The sequence below is a fragment of the Dendrobates tinctorius genome, unplaced genomic scaffold (genome assembly GCF_039654945.1).
Source record: "Dendrobates tinctorius isolate UK_male_01 unplaced genomic scaffold, ASM3965494v1 ptg000069l, whole genome shotgun sequence".
In the NCBI taxonomy this organism is placed as follows: Eukaryota; Metazoa; Chordata; class Amphibia; order Anura; family Dendrobatidae; genus Dendrobates; species Dendrobates tinctorius.
The window spans coordinates 21,352,290-21,366,135 of record NW_027361737.1 but is presented as its reverse complement, the minus strand read 5'-3'; the positions used below and the strand labels follow the sequence as shown (position 1 = coordinate 21,366,135).

The 13,846-nt window shown below is 40.0% G+C and overlaps 1 protein-coding gene across 1 annotated transcript in view; it reads left to right on the top strand.

The window, feature by feature from the left end:
* MYO7B (myosin VIIB) overlaps positions 1-13,846 on the top strand; it is a 271,725-nt gene that overhangs the window by 101,290 nt on the left and 156,589 nt on the right. Inside the window, exons 13-17 of the mRNA XM_073581166.1 lie at positions 777-987; positions 2,822-2,957; positions 3,214-3,371; positions 5,153-5,290; positions 7,372-7,530. Of these exons, the coding sequence (XP_073437267.1) occupies positions 777-987; positions 2,822-2,957; positions 3,214-3,371; positions 5,153-5,290; positions 7,372-7,530 (802 nt within the window). The remainder of the gene's footprint in view (positions 1-776; positions 988-2,821; positions 2,958-3,213; positions 3,372-5,152; positions 5,291-7,371; positions 7,531-13,846) is intronic.

Sequence of the window (13,846 nt, the reverse complement as noted above, 5' to 3'; positions counted from 1 at the left end):
CCCGCTCTCTGCTCACCTCCCTTCCTGTTCCTAGCTGCTGAACAGGCTGCTTTTGTCTCCCCCGGGGAACCTGCTGCCCTGCTCAATGGTTCCAGGCACGGAGCAGAGGAGGCAACTCTCCCTCGGCTCTTCCTGTACTTCACCCCCTTATATAAGCAGACCACGGGCCCACGGCAATTTGACTGACAGCTCATTCTGCATCCCACCCTATTGGTACACTTAGCGTAGATGAGTAAAAGCTTGCAGCTTCCAGGAAGAGAAAAGTTAATTTTCTCCCAGTAGCCAGACTTGCAGTAAGGCATCCAGGCAGTATTGTAAATCTATTTACCTGCATATTAACCGTATATCTGCAGGTAAATATTGTTTTACAAGGTGACAAGTTCCCTTTAAAGGGAATCTCTCAGACCGATCCGCCCCAAAACTGTAGAAGATAATAATTCCAGTGCACCACTCTGTGCTCTCTTTGGGTAATTCTCTTCTATTTTGTCAGTAAGTCCAATAAAAAATATTCAAGGCACCTGATATATTCCTCGATAATAAAACTTATGTAGGATTTTTTGCATTTCTTAAATTGAAAATTAGCAATTTTATAGTCAGAGAGCAAGAGATTGCATCAGTAAAAGTGTGAATGACACTATCCTCCAAAGAGTAACATGACCATATAAACTTTTTGTGGGTTGGGATGGTGGTGGGGGATCATTCTGACATATCACCTTAAAGTTGAATACACTGTCACAACTAAGGTTGTTACAATCATTTACTGTTTATCATTCTAGCTTTGAACAACTTTGCATTAATTTTGCAAATGAACATCTGCAGCAGTTTTTTGTACGTCATATATTTAAACTTGAGCAAGAGGAATACAATGCAGAACAAATACCCTGGCAGCATATTGATTTCACTGACAACCAGCGTGCTTTAGATGTAATTGCACTCCGACCCATGAACATCATCTCCCTCATAGATGAGGAAAGTAAATTTCCACAGGTAAGGATTTTTTTTAAAAGTTCTATTAGAAAGAGAACCTTGATATCAATATTAAAAAAGTTGGGTTTTTTTAACGCAGTCTAGAAAACTGGCTGCTTTAGACAATATGGACACGTTTTGATTAGAGCTTATGGCTCTAACTTTTTATGATTAGTAATCAGTCTGCTGATGTCTTGACAAGATGGCGTTATATTACAAATGAGATGGCACTGGTCATTGCTTAATCCCTGAAGGACTAGCGGCTGTATGAGGGTTTTCCTTTTTATGGAATGAGTTGTAGTTGTCCTTGGAAATAGTTTGGAGTTCATACAACTCAATAACAAGCTTTGATTAATACTTTATGGGAAGGTATAGAAAAAAAGAAGCAATTCTGTTTTATCTTATATTTAAAATGTTATGCATTTTATTTTATGTACAAATAAAGTGTTAAAGGGAACCCGTTTGGTCCTCGGTGCCCTCAAATTCAGCAGCAATCGGCTAAGGGTGATTATCCTCCCTCCCTAACCAGCCATGTATAACATAGTTCAGTTAAATAAATACTTTAAAAAAACTTTTAGAACCTCTGTTTTTCCTATACTAATGAAGGCTGCAAGTAGTCAATAGAGCGTCAGTTGCCCCAGACTAGTAAGCGTTAACTAACCAGACTAGTAAGTGATAACAGAATTTGCACCACCGACCTCATTGACTGCCACTGCAAATCTGCTCACGCACATCACTCATTCCAGCAGCATCTCGGTGACTCTGAAGCCAGATGTACGCTTCCCAGCTTCAGGGGTGTGAAAATCACACCTGAAACCATATAAAAAATGGAGAAGTTGACTCAATCTTTGCTTTGTGTGTCTGTGTGTGCCATACTAAGCATAAAGAGCAGAAAAAAGAGAAGAGAACTTTCTGGGGTCTTGAGGACCAAATTCGATGAAAAATATCACTGTCGCTGGGATACTGGCAGGAGCCTTAATTTACGTCAAACCCGGGGGCCAGTGCTGTCTTTTGTTTGGCACAGAAACCATCTTCTAACCAGGATCACGTTGCAGGGAGCCAATGGAGTGAGAAAGGGATCAATCTCCCATTGTCGAACACCCTACATGGCATGTGAAAAAATATCACACAATGTTTTAATGCCATTTACCAATCAGCATAAATAATCTGTTCACTGTGTTTTACGGGTTGTTACGATTATCCATGTTATTTAGTTGATTGTGATGTTTATTTTTAAAAAGTGTGATTATTGTAATTCTATTTTGCTCATTCATTATAATTTTGTAGAAAAAAAAATCTTTTGACTTGTACTGGTATACAGTATCTCTATGTAGCGGTACAGTATACCTGTAAAGAAGAAGAATACTATGTAGCTCGTTAGACAGAAAAAATATCTTCCTATATTTATCAGTGCAGTCTGTGGCTCAGTGCTAAAACCTAAAACTCTTGCCCATAAATTAAAGCATTGAGAGGTGCAAATTTATTCGTGCCACATAAATGCTATATATTAATATTAATATATTACTGAGAGCAATATATAATTGTATACCTGTAATTTTGTATCAGATACTAGTTAGTGTGACCATTTAGAAGTAGCAACATTGATTTTATAATGTGACCTTATAAAACTGTCCATATAATGTGCTGTGCCCTATTATTTTTATAGCAGTCCAAATATATCCATACAGAGAGGTGTTATATAGTTTTGCTAAACAGTTAAAATTATAGTTGTACCCCAAAATAGACTAGGTATTAGCCACATAAGTGTTCCAAATAGTAGTGTCCCAACTATATGTGTATAATATTAGTTTCATCCATGAATTGAATGAGTTACAATAATATTTTTTTTCTTAAGGGAACTGATGCTACTATGCTTATAAAATTGAATAGCATTCATGGTAAAAGCAATATTTACATCGCACCTAAAAGTGTATATGACACAAAATTTGGAGTAAACCATTTTGCAGGACTTGTGTATTATGAAACTGAAGGTGAGTGCTATGTATTGTTTGTTTCTGATATACAAATGCTGTGTATGTTTCATAGTATGATACAATAAAAAAATAGTTTATAAGCATTTAGTATTGCTCATATATGTATGATGCAATGCTTAGATTTATACTACACATGTTTATTTCATGTTATATTTGAAAAAGAAACACAGAAAAAAATTATCAGTAGAAAACAAAAAAAACAATAATTTTTCAGTTTAAGATTAAGAATGCTTTACTCATTTTTTATATTAAGGATTCCTGGACAAAAATCGTGATTTGCTAAGCACCGATCTCATCCTGTTGATGCATTCCTCTACCAGTAAATTCCTAAAGCAAATTTTCCAGGTGGAAAAAAATTCCAACACTTCTATTCGAGGAATTATTAGAAACACAGGCCTTAACTACCAGAAGGTTAGCTTTTTCATGTCATCTAGCCTTAGTTGTTGCATTTGATTGTGTGGGTGGCTGAATATTGGGACAACCTGTTATGCTGTATTAGGATTTTGTACTGTTTTGTATGTGAACAGGCTTACATTTACAATCTATAAGAAATAAGAGGTAAATAATATAGGCAGAACAATGATTTCTCACCAAAACGGGTCAATTTTTTTCTTTAAGGGAACCTGTCAGGTCAGATAACGATATTCACCTGCAGTTATAGTTGCAATGGGCCGGGTTTTGGAACCACTGTGCCAAAGCCTAAGAAAAGCCTGGAGGGGCATAACTAGGTGCCTCACCAAACCCAACCTCGGAGACATGGCGGCTGACAATACCGCAATTCTAGGAGAGGCAAAGGAGGTGGGCCCAGGTACTACTCCAGTACTGATCTCACGTAGATGGCAGCTGATACCCTAGGGATGGGTAGCAGGGACGGCCCGAAGGAAGGAACAGTAGATGCAAGCAGACACTGTACGAACACGGGAACCATGGATACGGACTGATGTACAGATGAGACTGGCTGGTGCAGACTGGACCGGCTGATGTATAGATGAGCGCACGCGGGTACGGATGATAGACAGGCAGGAGAGTACAGCTAACACAGGTATACAGAAATATGAGCAGGTGGACTTGAGAACTAACGAGTGTTATGAATAAACTTGCAACATTGCACTGGCACCTCCCATCAGGTGGAGGTGCCTTATATAATTGGTGTCTCCCAGCCATTGGCTGAGGACACTTTAGGACAACACGCGCAGTCCCTTTAAGATGACTGGACCAGGCGCACGCCCTAAATAGTGTGCCCCAGGTATCAGCTGCCAGAGCAGGAAGTGCAGGAGAGAGGCCCTGGTGGTGATTGAGTTGGCATCTCTGCCAGGGAAAAGAGGCATAAGGCAGAGACATCAGTGCTACTTTAGGGTTAATCTTCTGGTTATTAGCATTATGAACGTGCCCAGGTGCTGTACTTAAAGTGTAGCACATGGGAGCAAAAGAATGTTATTCCTTCCAGGAGCCGCCGGCTATCAGTCATGCAGGTGTGCCGGTGCAAATACAGATACCGTCACTGCCCACTATACTGTAAGTGATGGCTGTAAGCATGCCCTGACACTCCTCAGTGCAGAGCCAGGTGCCAGAGTAGCAGGACATGCTTATATCCACCACTCCCAAGGTAATGAGAGTGAATGGAGATGTGTAGGCACGACTATATGACTGAAAGCCAGTAGCTTCCAGGAGGAATACATTTAATTTTCTTTCAGTACAGTGGCCGGGCACCTCTTCCCTTTAAATAAAATTTCCACCCTTGAATGCCATTTTTTAATCTAGAAAGCTCAACATGTTTTGCTGATTAATTTTATTAGATTTTTGTAAGCATATATTTTTAATTCTGATTAAGAACTCAAAAATCCTTTGCATGTACAACTAATAAATATATCAAATTTTTACTGTCTCTAGCTGTACGGCTTATGACTTGGACTCTGTGAACTTCCTATATTTTGTACAATAAAGACAAACATTAAAAAATTGAATACTATTGCTTACATTTTGGGTGATAATATTCCCTTCGTACAGTCAGAAAAAAAAGTAGGTTTGCACAGAAGATCAAATTCATTATACAGTTCTTGTGAGAATAATATGCTCAAAACTCATTGATGGATACTACATAATAAAGGACTACATTATAATGTTCAAGCTAATAGTAACCAGAGCCTCAGTCTACCAAACAAAATATTTACCATGTTATATTCTACCTGCAGATCACAGATACAAATAAGTCCTTACATACTCTTGGAGGTCAATTCAAACAGTCATTGGAGCAGCTGATGAAAATTTTAGGCAATTGTCAACCTTTTTTTATTCGCTGCCTCAAACCTAATGAGTTCAAGAAGCCCTTGGTAGGTGTGATCTATCATATTGATAAACATATTGTACATGTGTATGTGGTGTATGTTTTATTTTTTATTGAAATCCAAGTTTATACACAATGGAGTTTCATTTAGGGCCCTTTATGTGTTAGGAGTGGCGGAAGACACTAAATAAAAAATAAATAAAGTGCCTTCGCCACCCAGGGTCCACCGTGCGGTGGATGGAAAAACCGCTGCTAGAGAGGCAGAGCACAAGGCGGTAATGTGCACAAGGGCTAGTCAGCACCCAGTGCACAAAAGCAAGCTCTGTTATACTCACAGAGCTGCAGGCAAATAAGCTCAAATTAAACGCTGAGTCTGTTCAGAGTCACAGACACAGCGATATAGTCGCGGTATTCGCGGTCACAGGAGTAGCCTTAAACTGCAGGACTACTCCGTCTAGACCTACCATCAAATAAGGTGCGAAGCGTCGCAACCGCAGATGCAGAGAAAGCTGCAACTGCAGCGCGGCAAGAACTGAGCCGCTGGCAAAGCGCTGCAATAACGCTGGCGCAATGCAGACGCTAAGCTGCTGAGCAAGATGGAGCATATGCGCGCTGGTGCTAGCGCTGCTACTGGCTGAACCCAAACACTCACACAATCGTATTATCAGAGGGAAGGGGTTTCTTAATAAGTCAGTCACCAGTCCAAGCATCCATCACCATACATACAGCAGCAAGTATGAAATACTAGCGCATGGCGGAACAGCCATGCGCGCTTTTTATACCAAACGGGACCTTCCGGAAGTCTCCAAGGCTCCAGGAGGAGCCAATAGGATTAGACACAGGACCTGAGCATGTGACTCCCGAACTCCAATGGGAGCTCGTCCCATGAGCATGCTCAGTGGAGGGAACAGAGGACTTTGCCTCTGGAGAGAGTTTCCGCAAGGCACTCTCCTCTGCAATCTCCTCTACCGAAGATGAAACGCAGGAGACTGCAGCATGTAAGGGTCTAGATTTCATCATAGGGAAGGAAGAAATCAGACTCCTAACATTATGGATATGCTTGGAGAAGTAAAACCCAAGTAATACCTTCTCTGAGAACCCAGCTCAAGGGCCAAATCTTAAACACATGCAGATTATTATGGCTTCCAAATTTTCTTCTTGATTTTTGAGTGCATGCTAAATGCTAAACATTTTCGTGATGTGAAACGTTAAATGTTGTAAAATACATGTCATTTATAAATCAACTTAAAAATATATTTTTTTTTATTTCATTTTTTTCAAATATTTTGAATAAGGGGGCATAATAAATAAAGAGAGCTTTGGAAAACTCTTTTCATTCACACCGTAAAACTGAGAGTTGAGCAAAAGGTGGATAGATATTTTTTTTAATTTGGTGCCTATCATATTTTATGGTTCTTATGTTTCCAGATATTTTGCCCTTTTAAAAAATGCATTCATTTGTACTTAATGCAGGCATTAACGCTACTTTCACACTTGCGCTTTTTTGCGCTGCGTGCGCAGTGCAAACGCGCATAAAAACGCACCATGCAGTTTTTAATGCGTTTTCTTGTTTTTTGCGCATGGTTCTTGCAAAAAAACACATGCTTTTTTTGCGCTGACGTGTGCATGACCATGTGCACGTCAGCGCTCCCATAGACTTTAATGGGTTTTGGGTGAATTTCGTGCGCATTGCGTGTGCATGCGTTTTTTTGAGACAGGTCGGACGCACAAAAAATGCAACAGGATGCATTTTGTGCGCCCGGGCGCACACTAAAAAAAAACCGCATGCGCATACAAACGCGTACAAACGCATGACAATGCGCACCCATGTTAAGTATAGGAAAAAACGCATGTGCATGTATGCGCAAAAACGCAGCGCAAAAAAATGCAAGTGTGAAAGTAGCCTAACAGATCAGCAAAGAGAACATCCTGGTTTTATACATGATTTTTTTATTCTCCATATGCAAAAGAAAGTAATGTTGGACTAGATCAAATGTATGAAAAATAAAATACCGTATAATAGTATAATTGAAAAAGACAATATGCAGGATCTAGTTACTTAATTCATTTATAAAACATATCAATGTGTATTTACCTCTCCAACTTGTAACCTGCATGTTTCCTTAGCTGTTTGATCGAGAATTATGTATCCGACAACTGAGATACTCTGGGATGATGGAGACTATACGAATCAGGAAGGCAGGGTATCCAATACGCTACAGTTTTTCTGATTTCTTCCACCGTTTTCGAGTGTTGATACCATTAAACTCCCCTAGCCGCAGTAAGGTAAATATTGAATGTTTTTGACCAAAATATAACTTCATATTTAAAAATGTATTTATCATTTAATTCTTGATCGATTTTGACATTTCAGCAAATGTTAAATGGGTGTTACCATCTTCAACACTTAAAAATGCCTAATAGGTTTTATTATTTATTAGGGTTTTATTTACACTCATTTCTCTGAGAAAATTGCTGTGAGAGACACATTTCTCAAACTTTTCATTTCTTCGTCTGAAGTCATTGTTACCACCAGCTCAAGGGCACCGCAATGGGGATCCTTTGTGCCCTGTGTATGCCAAATGGTTTTTGTGCTGGTGAGACTCCAATATAGTTCTCAAAATGTGGCATGGGAAGATAAATCTCTAGCCAAAATCTGGCAAAGGTATCTTTTAGTCGTAGTTGGACGCAACACACATACTTTCAAAAATTTTGCAGGTATTTAATTGTAATGAGTTTGATTTTAAATTTACATCCAAGACTGATGCAAACAGTGTGCCATTTTCAATGTGAAGTTCCCTAAGAGCCGACATAGACAGATATGACTGACATTCATGAGAAAGCTAAAAAACAGCCTTCTGAGGCAGAATATTGCTATCTGCATTTCCTCAAGTTAAGGATGCAGAGTGTAAGATAAATCAGCATCAGGAGGAATTCTTCTAAAACCAAAGCTTTCCTCTACCAGACAGGTCATACAGATACCCTTTTTCATAAAATTCACAGGAGTATGAAAATAAAAAAAAGGACTAGTTGCTAGCCTTTTTATGTCTGAACCTATACAGGATTCCTGACCCTATTGGAGCCCATTTGGCACAAATAGGTGCAGTAAATATTTGACAAGCAATTTGATTACTGTTTCTCAAACATTGTAAAGCACAAGTGTTGGAGAGGTATGTAAGAATAAGGAGATTATCAATTGTAAATACTTTACAGAGGATTATTTAGCTAAATACAGTATATGCAGTTATATGATGAAAAAAACAAAATGGAAAAAACCCGTAATGGATATATAAATGAAGTCTATGATGTCAGTGGATCTCAATGAGAATTTAAGTTTTAGCTGTTTTCTATGAGTAAGTGGAAGAAGGCAATGGCTTTCATGTTCTATCCCTTTGAGATTGTAAGTAGAAGACGAGAATAATACAACCTCAATTCTGAAAAAGTTGGGACACTGTATAAAATGTAAAAAATAGCAAAATGCAATGATTTTAAAATCTCTTATATCCATACTAGATGGGGGCCCGATTCTAATGCATCGGGTATTCTAGAATATGGCCAGCGGGAGACCGACGTTCAAAAGATAGTCCAGGATGATCCACCATGATCGGCAATCTCACAGTGGGGGCATGGTCTCTGCTGCGTGTCACACTGAGGCTAAGTACCGACGTTGCAGAAATGCTGCGGAAATTTCCGCAGCATTTCCGCAACTCCCGCCACGGGAAAAACGCATGCGAATTCGCATGCGTTTTCCCATGGAAAACATGCGTTTTTCACACGATTTTCGCATGCGGAATTCAAGCGCATTCCAAGCGATTTGAAGCATCACTTGGAATGTGATTGAGAGGTTGGTCACACTTGTCAAGCATAGTGTTTGACAATTTTGATCAACTTTTTACTATTGATAATGCCTATGCAGCATCAATAGTAAAAGATAGAATGTAAAAAATAATAAAAAAAGGTTATGCTCACCTTCCGATGGCCCCCAATCTCCTCTCCACGCTCCCGGCATCTTCCGGTCCCAGTAATACTTAGCGCGAAGGACCGGAGATGACGTCACTCTCGCGAGAGCGCAACGTGATCAGCAGTCTTTCGCGCAAAGCATTACTGGGACCGTAAGATGCCGGGCGCGTGGTGAGAGGAGGGAAAGAGTCCGGGGGCCATCGGAAGGTGAGTATATCACTATTTTTTATTTTAATTCTATTTTTTACAGGTTTATGGTACCCAGGGCCTGGAGGAGAGTCTCCTCTCCTCCGGACCCTGGGTACTGGCTAGCTCCGGTTATCTCCCGGCTGCATCGCTGCTGACCTCCGTGAGGCAGGAGATGACCCGCGGCAACCATCAGGAGATCAACGGCTAGCGCCGCAGATCTCCCGACTGTAGCAGTAGCGTGCGTCGTTCGAATTCTGTGCCAATTCACGGCCTGACTGTGGCAGTCGCTGATTTGTCGTGCCCGGCCGGCCGCGACCAATCAGCGACATGGGATTTCCATGACAGACAGAATTAAACAATTATTTATATTTATTTATTTATTATTTATTTATTTATTTATGTTTATTTATATATTATTTATATTTAGAAGTTGAAAGTTTAAAATTTGTCAATTTTATTTTAAAAAAATTACTACCTTATATACTCGAGTATAAGCCGATTCGAGTATAAGCCGACCCCCTAATTTTGCCACAAAAAAACTGGGAAAACTTAGGGTGGAAAATGCAGCAACTACTGGTAAATTTCAAAAATAAAAATAGATAACAATAAAAGTAAAATTAATTAAAACATCAGTAGGTTAAATGTTTTTGAATATCCATTTTGAATCAGGAGCCCCATATAATGCTCCATACAGTTCATGATGCTACATACAAAATACACCCCATATAATGCTGCACAAAGGTTAATAATGGCCCCATAAGATGCTCCATAGAATAATATGCCCCATATGCTGCTCCATAAAGGTTATGGCCCCATAAGATGCTCCATAGATTATGCCCCCATAAGATGCTCCATAGATTATGCCCCCATATGCTGCCCCCATAATATGCTCCATAGATTATGCCCCCATATGCTGCTCCATAGATTATGCCCTCATATGCTGCCCCATAGATTATGCCCCATATGCTCCTCTCATATGCTGCTCCATAGATTATGCCCCCATATGCTGCTCCATAGATTATGCCCCCATATGTTGCCCCCATAGATGTTGCCCCATAAGATGCTATGCTGCCGCTGCTGCTGCAAATAAAAATAAAAAAATGACATACTCACCTCTCCGTCGCTGGAGGACAGTTGCTGGTGTCACTGCTGGCTCAGGACCCAGCACCTGAGATATTCACCTGTCTCCACTCCATTGCTGCTTGCTGCTGTCTGCCACGTCATCTGTCAGTGACGTTCAGGCAGCAGAGGATGCGGCACGCACTAACCATGTCACCGCACCCTGTGCTGTTTGAATGTCACTGACAGAGGACGCAGCAGACAGCAGCAAGCAGCGATGGACCGGGGACAGGTGAATATAGCCTATACTTACCCCGTCCTGATGCGTCTCCGCAGCCCCCCGCTTCTCCACGGTCTTCCTTCTTGCCTTCAGCGTTCATGTGGTACCGCTCATTAAACTCATGAATATGCACATATTCATGAGTTTAATGAGCGGTACCATGTGACTGCTGAAGGAAGGAAGGAAGGGAAACCGTGGAGAAGCGGGGGGGCTGCAGAGACGCATCAGGAGGGGGTAAGTATGACCTGACAACCCCCTCCCCCACTGAGCCCCTGGCGTATATGACTTTCAGCCCCCCAAAAAATCGGCTGAAAGTCTCGGCTTAGGCTGGTTTTACATTAGCAATTTTTAGTGCAGCACATCGTGCGCGTCCATGCGCTATGTTTAACATGGCAGGCGCATGGTCTAGCGTTTGCACGCGTTCGTATGCATTTTCGTGCGCATGCTTTTTTTGTAGTGTGCGCCTAGGGGCGCCCGACGCAACCTGTTGCATTTTTGGGTCTGTCAAAAAAAACGCATGCGCATGCTTGCGCACGGAATGTGACGAAATAACACATTACAGTCTATGGGAGCGCAGGCGTGCGCATGGACATGCGCATGCCTGCGTTTGAAATCACATGCGTTTTAAGAGTTTACATGGCTAAAAACTGGTTAAAATGCATGCGCCTAAAAAAACCGCAAACGCATGTAAAACGCATGATGCGGTTTTTTGCATGCGTTTATATTGCGCACGAAGCGCAGCGCTAAAAAACGCTAATGTGAAAGTAGCCTTATACTCGAGTATATACGGTATTTTAGAAGTTGATGGCAGCAACACATCTCAGAAAATTTGGGGCGGGGGGGGCTATGTCTACATTTGTGTAGCATCCCCTCTTCATTTTACAAAAGACATTAAACATCTGGGATCTGAGGAGACCAATTGCTGGAGTTTTGGGAGAGGAATATTGTCCCATCTTTGTTTATTGTACGATTCTATTTGATCAACAGTCCTGGGCCTTTGCCAGATTTTTCATTTTATAATTTAACAATTGTTTTCTATTGGTGAAAAGTCTGGGCTATAGGCGGTCGGTTTATTACCCGAGCTCTGCTTTTGTGAAGCCATGCTGTTGTGATGGATGCAATATGAGGTTTAGCATTGTCTTGCTGAAATATGCAGGGCCTTCTCTGAAACAGACATATATAATGCTCAGCATTGATAGTGCCTTTCATGGGTAAGCTGCCAATGCCATAGGCACTAACTCAACTCCATACCATCACAGGTACAGGATTTTGAACTGTGCACTGATAACAAGCTAGATGATTCCACTCTACTAGAGTATGCAGGACACATCGTTCATGGCTTCCATAAAAAATGTCACAATCTGGTTGGCTGAGTTCATTTTAAATGAGCTTTGTCTCAGAGTAGACAGCAGTGTTTCTGGATTGTATTGCCAGGCAAACTGTGTTCACAATGATTTATGGAAGTATTCCTGAGCCCATGCAGTGATTTGCACAACCAAATCATGTTGATTTTAATGCAGTGCCCCTTGAGGGCCTGCAGAACACTAGAATCCAATATTGACCATCGACCTTGTCTCTTCTGCATTGGTATTCCTTCAGAATTTCTAAATCTATTGATAATATTTTGTTCTCTATGGTGAGATAGTCAAAGTATTTATAATTTTTGAACAGTAAGGCACTAGGAATAAATTCACTGCACATACTCCTGAAGAACCTGAAAAGATGGAAAGCTGGAAATTGAATATACAACTACATTATTTATAATTTTTCATTGAGTAATAATTTCTGAAAAATATTACCCAATTTTTAGATGCAGTTGCTCACAGAATGATTAATTCTGACCATGTTTTCTTTTGAGAGACTCTGCTTTTGCAAAATCCTTTTTTTTATTCACAGTAATATTTTAGTTGAAAAACAACGTCAGGATCAAATTTAATTAGTATCACTTACTTAATCAACCTTTTGTTAGCCATGTCTTAACTTTTTTGAGATGTGTTGCTGCTGTCAATTTTTAAATTATTATTTTTTGATTGTTTTTATTTCAAATGAAATGGAATAATGTCTAACATTCAACTTCTGATCTGTCAAGGGATTAGTGGCTAGTTTTCACACTTGCTGATAGTTATTGAGACATATATCCCAGTGTGGTTAAACAAAATAGTGGTTTGTTCAACGCGTTTCAAAGTACAAATGACTTCTTCATGAGGAAAGACCACAAGTATACAGAGACAGCAAGGGAATCACTTAAATAGGTTGAAATTTTCAAATGTGGGCTCCAAACTGAGCCATATGACAAGGTGTCAGAGTTCAATCAGGTACCACATGAGATAACACATGATATACACATAATTTACAGAGGTGAAAGTAAAATTATTTGTAATACACTCGTGTTGTTATAACATAACATATATAAGTATCTGTTTAATAATAGGATTCCCAATCGGAGCATAAAAAAGGAAGAAAAAGATTCTAATTGGAATCAGTTGGGCGCCCACATTTGAAAATTTCAACCTATTTAAGCGATTCCCTTGCTGTCTCTGTATACTTGTGATCATCCTGATGAAGTCATTTGTACTTCGAAATGTGTTGAATGCCATCATTTCTTTTAACCTCACTGTGATATCTCAATAAATATCGGCAAGTGCGGAAACCGTCCACTAATCCCTTTTATCCTTGAAGTGTCATGTTCACTTGCTGAACCGTGGATCTGCTGCAGCTGATTTTCTATGTGACATGCTTTCTTAACGAATTGAACAGATGAGTTTAATCTGAGTGTATCACCTACCATATCTCTCGGATAAGACGCTATTTTGCGCTGATTTCTCCTTCAGCTCTTTGATTTAGTTCTGATCTGTGCGCTGTTTTGTTGTGAATAAAATATGGTTATAAGAGATTTCCAAATTATTGTACTCTTGTTTTATTTACATTTTACACTGGGTGTCAACTATTTTTGAAATTGGGGTTGTAAATGTTAAAACCTTTCAATATCAATGATCCAGCATTATACATCACACTACCTCGCTTAGTGTACTTGTCGTGTGCTTGCAAACTATAACTCAAATAAAGTAAGGAAGTAGACTGTTAGACCTGTGGATGCTACATGGGTCAATTTAC